General features: G+C 38.8%; 1 protein-coding gene across 2 annotated transcripts in view; it reads left to right on the forward strand.

Moving 5' to 3' along the window:
• Positions 1-19921, forward strand: part of SEMA3A (semaphorin 3A) — a 174745-nt gene that overhangs the window by 53989 nt on the left and 100835 nt on the right. For both annotated transcript variants that reach the window (XM_075489787.1, XM_075489841.1), the window contains one exon: positions 14873-14992. In XM_075489787.1, coding sequence (XP_075345902.1) covers positions 14873-14992 — 120 coding nt within the window. The remainder of the gene's footprint in view (positions 1-14872; positions 14993-19921) is intronic.

The raw sequence follows: 19921 nt of genomic DNA on the forward strand, positions 1-19921 counted from the left end.
GATAAAGATTACAGATCATTTAAGAAACTTATTATTCCTCCCTCATTTATTCCTTAAAGCCATTCTCAGTACCTTGGGAGTGTGAAATATAAAGGCCATAAAAATAACTCAACAGACTCTCATTAGAGGGAACAAGAGAAATAGAGGACAAATAAAGTGGCATATAAAACATGCTTGATTTAATATTGCTTTCAGCATGCACCACTGCTAAGATATTAGGTACTCTTCACTTGTGATGGTTCAAAACTTTCTACGTGACAGTCTATACTTCTACATCGAGTTCTTTTTTAAAAACTTTTTTTTTAATTATTGATCTCCAGGGGAAGTCAGTGCTGAAAATGCAGGTCCCCACTAATAGGCCAGGTGCACTGCAGCAGCTGCAGCGCAAGCGTAACCCCGGCTCTGCCCCGCTGCTAACCTCAGCTATGACCTCTGAGATTTCCTCTCATAATTATAAGAGGTAATTTACTGTCCTTTTCACTCCTTCAGAGGGATTCCTTCTACTGACGCTGTCAGTCATGCCAATCTAGGCGCAGCAGGTTTGTAGCTCAGGACAGTCCACACGGGATTTGAGGAGGGCGGCCGACTTAAGCTGTTCCCGCTCTCCTGATATCCCTTTGTTCCTTAAGCAGTCATTTTCATTTCTGTTTCTTAAAGGGCTTAGTATATGTTAATTAGTTAAGCTTTGCTCACTGGGTAGATAGATAAACCTTTTAAAGTATGCTTCGGATCTCTTTTTCATATGGGTAAGCTGAGAAGAGAGGCTGAAAGACTCACCCCAGCTATGCGGTACTTACTTACAGCAGGACTTCTCTGATAGATGTTAACTGCTACACTTTCCCACAAAATACGGATTTTTTTCCTAATAAAATCATAATTACTGTCCCATGCAAGTTCTTAGTATTACAATATATTTCCATTTCCTCAGTATAGACTATCACAAGCACCAAAGTAACATTGTTCATGAAAAATTAAAGACTATAAATAACAAATAAGATATTTGCTTACGTAATTCAACTAAATGAGCAATTCTGTGAGGATTTCTTGCTATTCTGGACTCCAGTCTCTCATTTGATCTGTTCTGGTTGCTGTAAGTCCCGTGAATATTTCTCACAATTCCTGACCAGACCTTGGTAATGATCAAAGAAGACAAAGTCTCTACAGAATACTTCTCAGCTTTTATACTGAACTTACAGTACAGACATGCTGCTAGTCATATCCCTCACTAGTGAGCCTCAATATTTTGATTTTAAGATCTCACAGGCACCTGGGACCCAGTAGAAACACATGGCAACCTCTGCATTACATATGGGTTAAATAATAGGTAACTGCAAAAAAAATGTGGCTACAGTTCCACTCTGACATTCCTGGGATGTCATAAACCAGCAAAGTGAAGCTTGGGTGATTTACAAAAGTTACCAGAAACAGTAGTTAGCTTTGCAGGGAGGGATAGCTTCTTGACTGGAAAGCTCATCTAGTTCTTAAACTATTAATTTACTATTGTTTTAAAAGTTTGAGCTGCTGTTTAGTCGATACATCTCTGCACTAGATTTGGCTGAGGCACCATAGCAGTAGTTCACGTGGTACAGAATTAATCAGAGAAATCCTATTAAAGGTTATGATAGATTTCTACAACTTGAAAGCTTTAAAGATGTGTTTCTGAAGGGCACCTTAGGATGTTATTTTCAAGTGTGATTTGACTATCTAATTTATTTAGCCACTTTTAAAGATCCCAGCTCAAATTAAATTGTTGAAATGGTCCCTTCTGGCCTTGACATGTATAAATCTTTAAAATTTCAATGGGTACTTTAACAAAGTCATATAGGACAAGCTACATGATGACAGATACTTATACATACTTTGCATGCTGTATGAAATCGGTTACTCCCTGGATGTTTCCAGTGAGAATTAAATGTTGATATACAAACAGATACAAAGACTGCCAAGTACTTTTACTTGGTACCAGCAATCTTCTACATATGTTCTGTTACATGAACAAACAGGTCCATACAGAGAGTTACAGTTTTGTGTTATTTCCCTTAACAGCTAAAGTGTATCAGCACCATTGTGTGTGTATTACCACTGACTGTATTATAATTTATAGGAGATAGACATCTACTTGGGCTATATAATTGCCATTAAATTTTACCTAGTTATTAACTCTTACCTGAATTCAACTCTTATTCATTTTTTTATACTTGATAGTTCTCTTGGTGGTAATTTGGAATCACTGTAGCTCAGAAACCTATTCCCGGTTAAGAAGCACGACTCTACACTACACATGACATAGCTATATTCTGTGCATGCTTCTTTGCATTTAAGTGTGGCTGGCACTTAATTATTGAGTTTGTGGTTCATGCAGGTAGAGTCACATGGCTGTAATTTAATTCACCATCTCATTTGTTATGATAATACTTAATTTAAGCCAAAATGTTCATATGCCATCAGTTTATGCTTCCTTTAAAGTTTTCATAAGAAAATGAGGAATTCCATAGGCTTATAGATCCATCAGTGCGCAGTGATTTAATTTGGAAAGAAAGAATTAAAAAAAAAAAGAAAGAGTGGTGTATAACTTAGCAAGTGTCCCTCAGCCATATCTGGTGATACTTTGGAAAAACAAAGTTGGCAATAAATGAGCACTATTCCCTTTAACTCATTTTATTACTGTTGTTGCCTTAGGGAAAATAGAAGAACATGGAGGCAGAAAGTAAAAGTAACTCTTTTCATCTGTTATTGTAAAGAAAGATCTGAGGAGGGAATCTGAAACTTAAATATACAATGCTGGCTGTATCTAGAAAGCCTGCTTCTAAATTCATCTGACAGGCACAGTTTTTTTCTAGTCAAATTATCTCTGGCCCTTTGGGTGTGCCAAAGAGGAGTTCACCCCTTTCTGTCAGGGTTCTTCCTTTGGAGGACATCTACAGCCAGATTTCCAGCTTTCTGTCACCGACCTTCACTGCCATCCCCGCTTCCTCTCTCCAGCATAGCACTGAAATCCTTCAACAGAGCCTAAAGACCCAGGACCCCCATCTAGCCTGGGGCAAACGGAAAGGTGAATGTTCTCTGGCAGTAGGAAGGGGTAAAATGAGCCAACATCCAAAGCAATGGACCTCCAGTGAGGTTAGGGACAGAATTTACTCTCAGTATTACCTGCTACAAGGAGAAATGTGACTTATGAGCCATTTGTAGGCAAATAGTGCCCCTGCATATCCTTTTCAACTCTATCAGCTGTCCTAGTTAGTATGTTGGGATTGTTAGCTTGAGGGCTGCTCACCCCTTAATCTTGTCCATGATCTTTAATATGGGCATGATTTCCTACCAAGGCATTTCTTACCATTTGTGAGACGAGGGAGTGAGACGTTTTGTAAGTAGTGTGCTGCTTTAATATTGCTGCTGCGTAAAACTGCTTTGCATAGACTACAAACAAAACAGAGAGACACATAGGGGGGGAAAAAATAAAACAAACCTACAACCCCTTCACTTAGAGGTGAAATGGGCTTGGTAAAAAAGAAGTATGATACACTGGAGTCTTTCAAAGTCCTGTGGAGCTCTAACAGAATTTTTCCCCCCGGGAAATTCTGGCTGTGCCAGCTCCAGTTCTTGGATGGACCCTGAGTTACGGCTCTTAGTTCAGCTGTTGATCCTACAGCTTGTGTTCATTTAGGCATTTGCATATATTTCTTTATATGAACTGACCAAGGCAAATCAGTTACTGTAAGGTAATAACTTGTGTACTTATACAGAGGAAGAATTAAGTTGGCAGTTGTTCAGATTTTAATATTTTACCCACTTATGTATCATGAGAAGTCATTTAAGTCTTTGATTATGGGGCACAAATTTATATAGATCAAGGAGAAAGCTAATTTTCCAATTTTGGGCTTATTTTTCTGTTTATAGGTGTGACTATAGAAATTTGCCTCTGAAGGAAACTTAATATTCGTCAGATTTAATGCAGTCTTGCAGAAATGTTTTCTTTGTTGTTTTTGAAATACAAAGTCACAGAGTTAGCAAAGGGGAAGTAAAGGAGAAATGAAGGAAAAATCCTTCCCAAAATTATGGCATTTAATTTTTTATCAGTAGGCGTTCCTCATGAGCCCTAGTTTGTCCTTGGCAAAGTCTGAGAATTACTTTTATTTACGTCTGAGTTACCAGCTATTGCTATTTCAAAATTATGTTGGTAATTCCTTGTTATGATTTATTGCATCCCAAGATAGACAGAGTAAACATATTCTTTGTACATTTCTTTGCAGAGCAACATATTAACTGGATAACTAGTAAAAATGATCGATACGTTTAGTCCCTGTTTTCTTTCAGGGCTTCAGTATGAAGCTCATGAAGTCAGAGAAAAGCCTTTCTCTTGGTGCCAGTCACTTTTTTTTTTTTTTCTGAATTTGCTTCACATTTTTTCTATTTTAGCACACAGACTGGGGTTTTTTTGGTTTGGTTTGGTTTAGTGTTGGGTTTTTTTTCTGTTGCTTTAGTAAAAGGATGGCTAGTTTAAAAATTAAGGATAGGTCTACTCTGAAAGATCACATATCACAGTTCCTCTATACTCAAGATGTGGTCACTATGTCACTATTAAATTAGTCCACAACTAATTTTCTTTCTGTAGTCCTGTTATTTACATATACCAAAAATAGGTCTACTAAATTCCTCCCTGCTGCACACAAGTCTAAAATATTGTCTGTTTTTCTTTTGTAATAAGTAAAACAACTAAATACTAGTTAAAGGGACAGTTCTTAAAATAACCTAGGAAATAATATGCAATTATGAACAAAGCATTAGCTTCGACATAGGAAATAATATGCAATTATTTCCTATGTCGAAGCTAATGCTTTGTTCAGTTTCCACATCTTCATGTCAACAGAAGATCTTTAAAAAAAGATTTTCTGCGTAGAGGAAGTTTTGTGTTCTGAAGATGGTGGAACAAGAAAAGTAAGAACAGTAAATAAAGGGAGAATCTATATCTTTCTCTCTTGCTTTTGGGGTTTTTTTGTTTGCTTGTTATTTTTCTTTTCCTGAGTGATGTGATCTGTGTTGGATCAAATCATCTATTAATCTCTTTTTCTCCTGGGCAATTCCTTCCTGATTAACATCTTCCAAAACTTTAGGTTACTATACATGTATCATGAATACAAAAAAACCCCCCAACAACAACAACCCCCCCCCCAAAAAAAAACCCCAATCCCCAAAACCAACCTAGCAACAACAACAAAAATACCCAAAAACCAAACCAAAACCGCTCAGCAAACTCTCATTTCAACAATTTCACTTTGGTGCCAAATTTTTACTGACCGGGAATTTTAGGCTTCTGTCACTTAACGTTTCTCTGTTCAGTATCTCTCTGTGGTGTCAAAATACTTTAATATCCACACACAAATGTCCGGATTCCCACAGTAAAGTGCATGTAACTTCATAGTCTAGTTTACAGAGTACATTTATTTACAGGCACACATATTGCTAAGCAACTGTCTCTTATAGATGCAACAGTCTTTCGCTTCCTTTCAACACGTCATGGTTTTATGTTCACTTTCAACACAGAAGTTTTGAGTGTATTTATCTTAGGTGGCTGTGAGTGGAAGTCATTACAGGATATGCCTGTAATATGCTGAATAAAGGCAAGGTGACTGATATGGAGTCTAAGTAAGTGCTTTATGTGCCTACAACAGGCTTGACAACCTGTTTGTCTGAAATACTCCACCCAATTGGCAGGTGTTGATCCTGTTCGGAAAGGCAGACTGTAATCTGATTTCTCCAGGAGACAGGTGATTACCCCACCCAGATAGAAGAGATAGACAGGAGACACTCTTTAGATCTAGACTGTGGTCGCAACTTAAATTGCTGCTGGGCTTGGTGAGACTGCTTGAGCTGAAACCAAGCAGTATTGTTCATTTCTTTGCTAATAAAGCCATGCCCAAAATGTGGGACAGGTTTACTCTACAGAGCAAACCCAATTTTGTTTTAAAGTTATGGTCAGAACTTCTGCTTAACCTCAAGGCTTCCCAATGTTTTGAGTTATATCTGAAATACTCTTCTGTTCCTTAAATAAATTCATTTTGTGCTGTAGGAAGTACATACTACTGAAAAAGATAACAATTCAAAATAAAGGAAGCTTGCTAATGCTCATGGAAACTTTTAATGTAAGACAATCATGCTGTGACTGCAAAATCCTGAAAACCCACTTGTTTGCTGGACTGCATCCGGAAAAGACTTTGTTTTGTCTTGTTAACTACACATTAATCAAATGTACAAAAATATGAGATGTCATTAAATCAGGTATTTACTGCTGCATCCTTTTCTTGGCATCCCTCTAGCTGTTCACAGGTCCAGAACAATTATTATCTTCATCTGCTGAATGAAGATTTAAGGACTGGAAACATGTCTTGTAACTTGAACATACTGAATACGGAAAAATTTGGATAAATTTTACTTCCTGAGATTGCTAGGTCAGATGGTTAGTGCAAAGGCAAAGATTTGAAGGCCTGATGTGTTTAGTCCATGCAGTCAAAGGAGGCATCTTTAAAGCATGGCTTCTAATGACTTCTTCTAATGGCTTTTGGTTTATGACTGTTTCCAGGACAGACCCTAGGGAGTATCCCACCTGGCTTAGCTACCTCCATGATTAGCCTCTGCTAATAAAAACCGGTAAACTCTGCGCCAGATGACCAAGTACCGGTAGTGACCACCAGATTTGCAACTAGGTAGGCAGGCAGGGAGACGTTTTGTGTTGCACCCGCACTAACAAAAAGGAAGAAACAGAGGAGCTTTCCATCTGCTGTGCAAGTGTGCTGACAACACAACTGTTGGCTAATATTGCATGCAGTTTTGTGGCTTGAAGGAATCAGGATATATCTGCTTTTTTTCAGTGGCCTTTTCTTATCATATACTTTGTTAGTTGGCTTCTTTTTTCCTGTCTTGATGCTTTAATGGTTTAAATTCATGCAGACATCCTGCAACTTGAGTAAATTATACGTTTTAAATATTCTCATGAACTCTTGTCATATCAAAAAATCAGAGAGATAACAGGCAAAATTTAGTTGGAAAGATAACTGGAAGTACAGTAAGCTCTACTAGGCAACCAAAAATGTCTTATCAGCCCTCATCACCACCTTCAGTCTGAAATATCTCAGGGCACATCTTGACAGCAGAGGAAAGTCTAAATATGGAATTAATCAATGGTTCCTGCGTAATGTTGGCAGTGGTCACCATGCCTAAGAGCAGTGTCATTCCTGACATCTCCAGAGGAGTCAAGTCCTCCAGATCTCGATCCAATACAAAGTCCTCCAGATCACGATCCAGTATAAGGGCCAGTGGATCTGGGGATCTGTCGGCTTTTTCAAACCTCTGAGGTGGGAAGACAAGTACAATTATAATTCAGTCCACAAAATAACATAGATTTATAAAAGAGACTAGCTATTTTGTTTACCTAGACATATTCTAGGTTTATATTGGGTTTGTGTGTGTGCGATGCAATACACACTGCTTAAAAGGCTTTGACTAATGGGGATGTAATCCCCAAGAACTAAGTTAATAGAAATCCCTTGCTGTCACACAGACCCCGATACTTCAGCTGCTCGACTAACTTCACTCAGCACTGCAGACTGACTCTTTTGCAGAGGGTAGGACTAGAAAACATTCATCCTGCTAATTGCAAAGTACAATAATGACAAAACAGGGATGAAAATCATGTTATGGATCCAAACTGCAAGGAGTGCACAGTAATAAATCACAGTCTGCAAATGTTTTCATGCCAGCTGACCTCGCCTGCTCTAAAATCATACACCTGCCTATACAGGTGCAGCTGGAAGGTTATCTCATCGAGTACAGGTGCCAGGCATCATTTCCCCACCCATTAAGGCCTGTAGGAAGCTCCTAATACTTGGGACTTTCCCACTACTGCCAATGCAGCACTTAGCACAGTAGCTTTGCATCAGTGTTACCAATTAGCTTACTGCAGTAACATAAAATTTAAAAGGATCATTGCATTTTAAAAAGGACTGGAATAATTTGCTTTGTTCCATGCCTGTTCTGGGCCTGTTTAAGCAGACTGTGCTCTTTGACCAATGTTTTTAATAGAAAGAGGAGAACAGTAACAATTTTTAAATAGTCTTACTGCATTTTACAAACACTTGCACACAAGCAGCAAGAGCTGTGAAAGCATATGCTATGTAGAGCTCACCCTGAAGAGGACTTCCTTGCACATGCTTACTGACATCCTAAAGTGTTTGCAGGATCTAGTTGAGAATCGATCATCTGTGTACATGGCATTCACGTATATTTATTGCACGAACACTCCAGAAATATTTTCCTTGAAACAAGGCGGCTGCATGCTGACAAAGATAGCTAGCCGATACAGACTGAACTGATCACAGCCGGCAGTAGCCCACTAGCAAAAGACAGAAGTTAAAAAACTCCCTGATAAGTCCGGAACATCTTTCAGCATTGTGATAAATTTGAACGACAGCAGTAATATCAGGGATTACTTATTCTCCATGGATATCCCTGACCTTGCCACTTGAGAATTCAACTAATTGGACAGAAGAAGAAAAAAAAGTAAACATATTCATTAAACTCATGTATGGGACTTTATATGAAAACTGTCCATCCACTTTGATTTGAAAGACAAAACATGTATTTATTTTGTTTGTCCAGCTGTTAGACGATCGCTTTAAATCCCCTTGTCCGTCCAGTTTAGACAGAACCTTCTGATATTTTAATCACTTGGCTATGTGGGAAGGCTCCAATAAAGGAAGAATGTATTACAGGGTTTGGTCCTTATCTGGATTAAATCAGCAGAAAACTGTTGAAGCTAATGATACTGTAATGGATTATTTAGCCTTCTACTTACTGCTCTGCATAATCTGGCCATTTGCATTTGCTGTAATATCTGGGAAGCAGTATGGACATCGATGCTGGTTAAAAAAAGCTGGAACAGCTTTCTTAAAATAAGGAGAAAAATCTGGATATTAGTTGGTCACAGAGACTTACCCTTTAACTTCCACTTAAAAAGATGTCATTAAAAACTCTCTGCTGCGTCAGTAAGCCAGATCGAAGGCTGTAAGTTCCAGGCTTCTGGAGGAGAGCTAGTTACTGGAAACTCATAAAAACCACCTAAATTCTGTTTTAATTTTCATCCACGGAGCAGATGTTTTGACAGATGGATGGACTTTATTTTTGTAACTGTCCGGGAAAAGTCTGCATAACACAGCCTAATCAGTGTTACATATCTGTAGTGTTTGTTTTTCAATCTTTCTGCATTTGGCTCCTATGCTTTTGGTTGCAGACATTTTCTTTGTAATTTATTTTTTCAGGCTAATCTCTCTCTGCATAAGCCCTTCTATCAATTTGATATATAAATATTAGAAAACTCTTAAAAAATAAATGTGTATGTTTGGTTAGTAAGTCAGACATATTGATCTTCATATAGTGGGTGCCCTTCTGGAAAACTTAATTAACACTTTATCTTCTCTTCAAGACAGGCCCTCTGCCCTTATACATAGTATATAATATTTGGAATTGAAATTTAGAGTTAAGGTCTCTGTCCACACACACTGGACCTCTTTGACTTTAATTCACACTCTAAATGTAAGTGACAGTCTAATAATTTTTCAACTTGTTCTGCAAACAGGAACAGTTTAGTTTGTTTAGTCTGTTTAGTACAGCAGAATTTGCAGCGGGGTTGGTGCTTTGGCTGCGTTACCGTAGTATGATGCAAATGATTTTAGCCACTTTCCTTTCAATAAACCCTCAGCGTGGAGCTGAGGATCTGAACCCAATAACCTCCTCAGTCAAGTTTAGAGGAAGCGTAAACATCTGTAATGTACCTGAAGTTAAAACCTTTTTCTGACTCAGGAATGCCCAGTAAACTTCTGGGGCACTGTTCCTTCCAGGTGGCCAAACGCACCTTTAACTCCTGAACGCAAGGTAGAAGGGATTCGGCTGGATGTCCTTGTGCCCTCATATGCCAAACCAACCCCGGCCTGTAGTGTCTGCTTGGCCTTTGGGGAGGGACACAGTCCATATGCCTTCAAGCAGAGAAACAAACTGGATTGTGCCCCGTGTTTGGGGTGAGCGCTCCAGCCACTGCACGTGGCAGAGCCAGGACAGGGCACGAACCATTTCTTTGGCCGCGCTTTGGAGGACGTCGGCAGTCATGCCTTCACAGGACTGTTTGCAGAAGCAGGTCCAGCAGTTACACTGTAAAAACAGTAGCTACCTGAAGCAGTTCCCTCTGTCAGGACAGAGACAGAAAGACCTTGCAGGCTATGCTAAGAGGTCTCAGACATGAGCTTAGCTGCTCGGTTTTTAAGACAGAGGTGCTTCTGCACGAGGCCAAAGGCAGAACATTGGGGAAACCTTATACCCTTTATTGAAATATAAATGAAGATTAATACTCTCCAGGGCTAGGCAAGATAAATGAATGGGGGTTTTGAGTACTGCAGTAACTCCCACATGATATACCTAATTTTCTCTTTGATTATCTACCTCAATCATTCTGTTCCATATGCATTCACTTATGCTTTCTGCTGTATGTATGTATATATAAACTCAAGCTTTAGGGCATAAACCAGTATTTAGCTTTATATAGACAAGAAGTTGCCTAATATTAAGCTGCCCGTTATAATAAACAGGATTATTAGGTGGAAGAATTTATAATTATTCACTATGGTGATTCCAGTGCTCCTCTTCTTTAAGATTTATTTTCATAACGCATCTAAGTAATACTTTCCTGCCTACAGACAACTTTGCAAACCTTGCATTCATTTTCATTCACATTATTAGGCTAAAAGTATTTTAAACTCCCACTCCACCCTGCTTTCAAGAAATGAAAAAAAAAAAAAAAAACCCAACTGATTTCCACCTGGAAAATAATTTTGAAAAGTGTAATTTTCTTCCTTTGACTGTTTTACTTGACAAGGAACAATATTCAAAGGGCATGGTTATGTCCAGAATATGTTCCCTTTAAATAACATCCCTTTCCTGGGGAAAGTGACGATGGATACAAAGGTACCGGGGGGCTGAACTCAACGCAGACACAGTGTTTGAATTCCCTGGCAATTTGTTCCTTACAGCTTCTGGCTCCGGGTTACTTCCTCATCCTCCGGTGGATATTTTCTCCCGTCTGCTGTATTTTACTGAGATACTATATATCTTTTGTTGTCTTTGTCTCCTTTCCAGTGCCTTAGAGTCTGAGATCATGTAGTGAAATGCCTCGTTCTGCTGGCACAGACCACACTAACACTATAGCACTGGCCCGGGGGTCTGGCAAGGGGAGACCTTGCTGCCAAGTGGGACAAGCCCAGCTGGAGACACCCAAGTCATTCCAGGCCGCCAGCCAAGGGGGTCGGGGAGTTGCTTTGGAGTCGAGTTGACGTAGTCACCGGTGTCGGGACCGGCAGAGCTGTCTGCCAGGTTTCGCAACTGGAGGTGCCATTGTAGGAGCCTTGCGCCGAGGGCAGGACTGAGGAAACGGTGGCTGAAAACGGGAGTCAGTCACCCACGTCTCATGGCGTGGCAGACCCAAGTCACCTCACTGCACACACGTCTTCCCTGATCAGGGTATCTCCCTCAGCATACGCGTGTGCTGAGATTTGGAGCCTGAGCGAATCATTCAAAGCTGCTACAGTTGTTACAGTATAGATTTATGGGAAGCTTTTTTTCCCCATAGCCGCGGTAACTGGGAAGTCCTAATATTCACCATCGTGAAGCAGACTCTTGCTAAGTTCAGAATACCACTCGCAAAAGGACAGGTGCAGCATTTCCACGCATCACGCTGTACCTGTGCAGCCGTACCTGAGCACAGGTAGACACAGGAGGGAATGTGATTACCCTGCAATTGAAATCCATGCCCTGTTGCTGCTGTTCCAGTGAGAATAGCACCGTCTCCCAGCCAGGGCAGAAACTTTACTTTGAACTTCCTGAGTTGACAAGGGCTTAAATCAGAACTGTAACTTTACTTTGATGTCATTTATTGTGGTTTAATACCCCTCTTTATTATTTTTTTACAGTCATGTAAAATATATAAAGAAACCTAATCTGTTAGGGAGGTGTATGAGAATTTACTGAATAGACCTTAATGGTTCCTTTATGCAGCTATAAAACACAGGGAAGCTATAAGAGCAGTCTGAACCGGACTAAGAACTTTAAATGTTGTATAAATTTATTTGTCATAGTCAAAGGTTTATTGCTATAGGTATTTACCTTCCCCATTGTTTAACTAGGTTGTGTATTTCTCAGACATCTATGGTAAAAAACATGTACAAGGAATTAGGGAGAGCTTAAAAGCAGGGATGAATAAGCCAAATCTGCTTTTGGAAATATATTATAAATCCAGATTAACTTTACTGATATTAACGCAGTTACACTACTATCAATACTGAACACTTGAAGCTAAAATGTGGCTATGATAGAGTTAATTCTCCCCCCCCCCAGGCTAATCTGGAATAATTCAGTGAAGCTGGTGATAGAATTTTTCTTAATTTCCATCCATAGAAATCAAAGAGAACTCTGCCCCTAAACTAAGTAGGTTTTTTCATCTCACCTTTAAAGTATTAGCTATCTAATAGCTTCTTGCTGGATATTATAGATAAGCAGCTGAACAGTATTTAGTGAATGCATATAGAGTCACAGGTGGCATGTTGCTGTAAATCAGAATAGCTCCTCTGAAATCAGCACAACCTGTTTTGCTTCCCACTGGCTGTGGATCTAGCCCACGTACTCACAGCGTTTTGCAAAGGTACGTGTCCACTGGCCTCTAACATTTCATGTTATTCAGGCAGGCAATTTTTAAAAACTTTAACAAACCATAGTAGTAGACCACAAAGACATTTTTTAAATCATCGTACATCAAACCAGACAAGGCAAAGCACAGTCCTACTGAAACAGTGATGTGATTAAATTCGGCCAGATACAACTCTAAGTGAGAAAATTCTGAATTATTCAATAATGTACAAATCATTAGTCAGTTTTAAATTAGGTAGAGTCAAAGTCAGATGCCCCATCTGAAACACAGAATATCAGAGCTTAAGAAAGGATCTATTTAAATTTTGTTTATTTTTAATGTTACATGAATTTGTAGTATTTGCCCATTTTTATTCTTGCAGACATTGAATTATTAACACACTTTCATGGGTTTGCCATATTTCTTTTATTAAAAGGAACAAAGGACAACAGCATTAAGAACAACATCGAAACATACATTGTAATTTTGATGATTTATGCCAGGTATTTGCTTAGTACTCTACCACCATGACAGTGGAAAGCAGTCTGTGGATACATATACATATAATAAATGTTTGTTCATGTTGATACGTGTGTGGGAGGAAGAATACGTATGCACCAGAAATTGTGTGTGTTTTATTAAGAAAGGTCAGAATGGAAAGAATTAAGAAAGACCCCTGGTAACATTCATCTCTATTTCTTTCAATTTCCTGTTGGATTACCTTAACTATCTCTATGTTTTCTCTTCCATCTCAGTCGGAAAGATAAGTTATCAGCAGTAAGCCAAGGACGTAGTAAGATTCTATACGTTTTTCTCTGGGTGCTCTTTTTAATACATTGCCATTATCTGTTAAGCAAATAAACACCAAAATTGGAATGTCGTTTTGCTACAGTCCTTTGTGTATATATGCACAGTATTTTATCTGTGTAAGTTCGTTGCTTTTCCCCGTGGTGGCCCGAGGCATGCCTCAAATTGCACATACATTTTCCTGGCAGAGCCATTATTTTGTGTTTGAGAGTACCTGGTTTAATTAGCAAGCCAGTTACAGAGACGGATGATGCCAGTCAATGAGATTTCTGTGGAGGCGGTAGCTCAGGTGGTGTTTCCATGGGCCCTGGTCCACTTGGAGAGGTACAGTTGAGTGCTGTACCAAAAAAGTAATCAAATATGCGTAGAAAAGTTTCCTTCATTTTAAACACAAACTTTACTGGAAATAGCTATTTTATTTCAATGTTCTTATTTTTCTCCTATTTGAAATCCATTATTTGCAATTGAATCAGTGGACTGATTTGTAGGCATTGACATATTTCTTTTCATTTTCATCAGTCATTAGACCTGATTGAAATAAAAATATTAAATAAACAGAAAAAGTTGACATCTTGACTATCAGGTTAGACATTTCCATTTTAATAACATTAGGCATTAATAATGGCATTTTTGTTAACAGATAACAGATAGTGTTTGTATTAGGGACTGTTAGTGTTGCTATTAAGTCTTTAATTGCTGAAAACTAGAATTACTCATGATGGATAATTCACTTAGGCAAAAAATGTAAAGTCCAAGTCTTGCAAAGCTTATATTCTAGGGAGTGTCAATAATTGCATTAAAGTTTAGCGTATGTATTCATCTTTGTAAAACTGGGCCCTAAACACAGATAATGGGGGTGAGGCAGCATTCATATTATTGTTAGAAATTTTATATCAATGATTTGTTTTTCATCAACTCCTTCCATCTGGCCCATCTTTCTTCTAATTATTACTTAATTGAATACAAGCAAACAGTTGGTCCATTTTTCTTCATTATTTCATTCTGACACATTTCTATAAATGGGTTTTGTCTTACAAACATGGCAATAGCATAAATTACAAAGATGAAGCATGTCTGAAACCAAAATTAGGAAATATTCTTGTGTAATCTTTTCTTCAGGGGTGGATGCTTTATTAAATGGCAACCAAAGATATTTAAATGAGAACCTAAATCAGGCTATTTATTAAATGCTTAGCAATAAACAAGCTTATAAACAGCATGAAATGATCACACTTTTAAAATCTGTTCATTCAGCCATACAACCCTAATGCAGAAGAGCTCCCATTAGTCTTAATCACTGAATTAACTTTGTGGATACATTTTTTTTCCCCCTTTTCTTTGCAGAGAGAATGTGCTAATTTCATCAAGGTGCTTAAGGCTTACAACCAAACCCACTTGTACGCCTGCGGAACAGGGGCTTTTCATCCAGTCTGCACCTATATTGAAGTTGGAAGCCATCCTGAGGTAAATTATCTTAAAACAATATTTTTCTTTTTTCTTCTTTTTAATCTTTAGTGGTGTTCAGCCACAATGTCTTCCTGCCAACATGCACTCTCACTAGTTTCTGTGGCTCGGTGAGTGGATCTGGTAGGACCTGCTCCTGGATCAGGTGCTGACGTGCTGATTGATAAATCACAGCAGAATCTGTACTTTACTCCCCTACGCAGCATCTTTTCCCCCAGGGGCTTAAATAAATATGAGTAAGCCCATTCTGCCTGGTTCAAGAAGTTAAAAGAACTCTCTTTTTTTGGTCAGGACAGATACCAGCTAGAAGAGGGGTAGTTCAGCCTGTGTGTTTATTCTGGGGCCAACTCCGTCCTTTAGTCTCCCATTAGTCAGTACAGTCTGACACCATGGCAGCTTTCTCCCAACTGGGAATGAAAATAGTGTCACACATTCATAAATCCCACTTCTCAGACTTGTCCTAACACACTGACAGTTTTTCATATGTGACCTAGCTTTTGTTTCTTTAGTTTTTAGTGAAAAATAAATCATTTTTTCCTCTCTCTTCCCCCATTTTTTTTAATCTGTAGTTTACTGATTTTTGCTTAGCGCTGCAGAAAGCTTGCAGTAGCTCTTGTACTGTTTTGTCAGTGATCATCATAACTAAATAGATAAGCATGGTCTGCCCTGGTGAAAAACAGTATCACTCACAGAAAGCAATGGGACTATGCTGGTTTTCCTGGCTGAATATTTGACTAGAATGTCTCTGTGCTCCATTTCAATTGTTTTTTTCTCCAGAAAAGCCAATCTTTTATTTTCTTATTAAGATGAGTATGTAATGTAAGTTAGTCCACTTTACTCCATTTTCAGTCTGGCTTACCTGAGTATTGCTCCATGGATTATTTCAGTTTAGCAACCAGGCTCTTGATGTATTTTCAGCAGTCACTTACTTAATTTATGGATATGTTTTACTGGTGAATCCATAGTTGTGTTACTTGTAGCTTCTGTGATCTCCAAAGAACAGCTCTTTCAAGTTACCTTATGGTTTTGTAGTTCAGACTTGCAGATTTCCCTGAAAATAAAAACATCATTGTTAAATGAATGAGGACTCAGGTATTTAAAAATCAGAATTTCTTCTTGTAGAAAAATTAACAGACCTTTTGAGTGTTGACTTTCTAGTCTGGGAACCATTTTTCCCTATAAAAGTGTCTTTTGATATTTGAAACATGAGTCTTTAAAATGTTCTAAGCATAAGGTTTTGAAGGGATAAAGGAGCTGCAAAGTCAAAGGGGTTTCTTTCATATTCTTTAATGCTTTATTCCGGAATGCATTCTTGGCAATTAGTGATTGTCTCTTGACCACACGCGGTATGTCATTGCTTACTGCATTAAACAGATTCTCTGCTTCCTGAGATCCATTTGGGAATTGGTAGACATATTAATTAACTCTAGTTCCGTAAGATGTGTGTCAATCAATTCTTGGCTATCTGCCAAGTGAATCTATCTGCAGAGAGATAACTGGTATGAGGTCATTTACTTCTACATTTGGCTGTTTTATGACTGTACCATAAAACTAACACACACTTTATCAAGGATTTATAGAAAGGATGATCAGAGATGAGAGGCCAGATCCAACCTTGGTTTAACATTCTGGATTGCGAGACGCTGGAGTCAATGATGTGTTTGGCCCTGGAGCTGAAAGAGGATGTTTGTTTTAGCTTCTTTTTAGCAGTCCTTAACTATCAACAAAATCTAAATTGTTGCATTTTTGCCCATTTGTGCAGTAAGTTTGTTAGTCCCCGTGTGCCTGAATCATCCTCTTGACCTTTGGTTTCATCTTTGCAAACCGGGGAAGTCAGGAGTATGTTTATCCGAACCGCCTCGGACACTTAGCTTTTTGTTTCCTTTTCATACTTAAGCTATGAGTGAAATCATCTTCACCTGCCCTTCCAGTGGCACAAGTTTCTGTATCCTCTGGACAGTCATGCAGGAGGGGTCACTGCCTTCTCAACCCAGGTCTGCCCATACAGAGAGAAAGTGGGGCAGGCGGGAGGCAGCAGTACCCACCTCTTCTCAGGCTTTGACAAATCTGACAGTCAGCCTGGGTCCTGTCCCTTGCAAAGGTGAAAATCAGACAAATAAATGAATTTATTAGGTTTGCAATGAAAAATAATCTGGCCTGCCTCGGTCTCTCAGCTAGAGCCTGCTCCTTCCTTTCCCGTACCACCTAGCCAGGAATTTCAAATGCGCATCTCCTCCCGGAGCTGGGGAAGAGGAGGGTGCTTGATTGACAGTAGCTATTAGAGACACCAAGAATGAGGGGGGGAATACAATATTAACCCCTGCACCCCTGCACGCTGCATCTGTGAGAGCCAGATGGTTTACGTTGTCATGTCAGACAGCAGCACTGGCCGTGTCAAAGGGCCACTGCTTCTGTATCATGTATAGTTTATACCTCCCTAGCATACTAAAAAAGGTAAAAAGTATAACTGCAGGCAAGCAGTTGATTTTGAGTTAAAAAATTGCCATCTGAAACATTTCCTGAAGATTCCTTTTCTGCCACAACACTTGTGGAAAATTAACTGACTTCACCATCTGCTTATTTATTTTTCAAGCACTTAGAGAGGTAAATGTGAACTGATTAGGGGGATAGTCAGGGAATGTACCTACTGTCTAATAAGATTGCTTGTTTATGTGAGCTCTGAATATAACCCACCTGCCTGAGTCCGGTGGAGGAAAGGAAATTAGTGTGTGCCAGGCTGAAGAGGATGGAGAAGTGAAATTTAAAGAAATGAGTGGCAAGCGATAGGGGAGACACTGGAAGCAATTGGAGCAGGCTGCAGGAGGCTGGAATACGGTACAATTTTTATGATTGGGGAAAGGAAATAAATTACTTTGTGTGACAGCCATAAAGTAATGGGAATATGAATTGTTATATCTGTTGAATATCTCTTCGATATGAAGCAGCGTATTGCAGCCCCATTCCATACTTGAAGAAAACCATTTTTAGTGATGAAACTAGGCAGGTCTAATTGAGTTTGATGAAGTACAGTATCAGAAATAATAATAAAAAGGTAAAAGGATATGAACAGCATGCTGTGCATCTGATTAAAAATGATCTGCGCAAATGTATACAACCTAATATGTTGTGAATTACACCGCAGTCTAAGGAGTAAAGCAGACTAATCTTCACTTAAATCCATTCCAGATGTGTAAGTGAATAACCACAGTATTTAGAGAGAAGAATAAAGTTAATGTTTGAATAGGCTTTAAGCACGTAAACCATGAGTAAGAAGGAAAGAACGTATTTAGAGAGAATGTAGCATGTGTATAGGCAGAAAATACCTGAGGAGAGCCTGATTTAAAGCTCGTGATCATTCATTGGAGAGCCTATATTTGTACCTTCACTGAATGGGGCAAACTGGCTCATATGCAGATGTCTATATTGTACGGGCCTGAGTTTAGGTGAGATGACCTAACACAGACAGGTACACCACCTTCAGGGATCCGGGGTTAGGCAACACGTGGCATTCTCTCCACATAACGCAATGTAGTACAAGAAACCAATTACCAGACAAAACAAGAAAGTAATTAGTAAAGCTATGTTCTGCTCCCACTGACTTCTGAGGAAACAGGATTGAATGTGTAGGAATGTTGTACTTAACCGTTGCAAAATTGCACAAGTCAGATCTGTGCTTGAAAGGAACAAATCCAACTGCAGGGAGACACAGAGGTGCATTAAACCCACTAGAAAATCACATCAGGATGCAGAGTGCACCTGCCTGTGCATGCCTGAGCAGGGGGAAGGAGCCCTGCTCCCTTTCCCCAGGGCTCCCGTTGGGGTAGTTTGTGTGAACCAGCAGGGAACAGTCCTGTTTAGGAAAGAACAGGATTTTCCATTTACTTAACCCTTACATACAGGTGGAGGTATAGAGAATGCCCTGTAGAACCTTTCTTCTAACGCTCCGACAGACATTGCAAGAGCTGTACAAAATTGTTTGCCAGATCCTCAGCAGGAATACATTAGTGTTTCTTCAACAGAGGTAAATCAATAGACACTGTCTGAAAAACTAACCCGGCTTCTTTTATTGTCTCCTAATGCCAAATTTCTTGTCATTGTCCAACAGATTAAAACTAATTTTTAACTGGATGAAGTTAAAAGATCTGGTATCACTTTACTTGCAGGTTATTTCTCATTCTTAATCAATAAAGAAGCTCTAAATTTAGTTCAGATTTATGATGTACATAAAACATTAAGTTATTGCATATGAAGTTATATAACGCTACCACCTGTAACATATTTGCTTTTTCCGGACTCTGTGTATTTTAAAAATCTTTGGTTCAACTCATAAAATTTTGCTGAATTATACTTTCCACTTTTTTTATCCCTTCTGTTCTTCACATTAGAAGAGGTCTAGAGTGCATTTTCTAAGTAATGGACATCCTGTTGTGATACGTTTATGCATTTGTCTTTTTTGTCTGTCTGTATATATTACATATATGTATATAGTGAGGGAAGAGCAGTTTTTTTCCTAAGAGAATGACTTTGAAGGAGCACATTACTTGAAGGACCAGTGCTACTGCTGGTAGGAAACATTTTGTGTTCCATTATCTAATATAAAATTCAAGGTGAAACATTGACTTCAGTAGTAGCAGATGTGGCATAAATTGGCCTAACTTCATTGAAGACAGCAGAGCTGTGTCACTTGACATCAGTTAAGATTCTGACCTGTGGTTTTTAAGTGAAACATTTGAGCAAATGATTTTTTAAGTTAAGAATCACCTCAGGCTAATTCACTTTCCATCTAATTAATTGTACCTTTATATGGCATTTATATGCTTACCAAATATATAGAGAAAATATGAAGGAAAAGGATACTGTTAAAGGATGATCCTCATTTATAACAATTGTGTGATATAAAAATTATTTGGGACATACTAGTTCGAAGCA

The sequence above is a fragment of the Mycteria americana genome, chromosome 1, assembly GCF_035582795.1.
Source record: "Mycteria americana isolate JAX WOST 10 ecotype Jacksonville Zoo and Gardens chromosome 1, USCA_MyAme_1.0, whole genome shotgun sequence".
In the NCBI taxonomy this organism is placed as follows: domain Eukaryota; kingdom Metazoa; phylum Chordata; class Aves; order Ciconiiformes; family Ciconiidae; genus Mycteria; species Mycteria americana.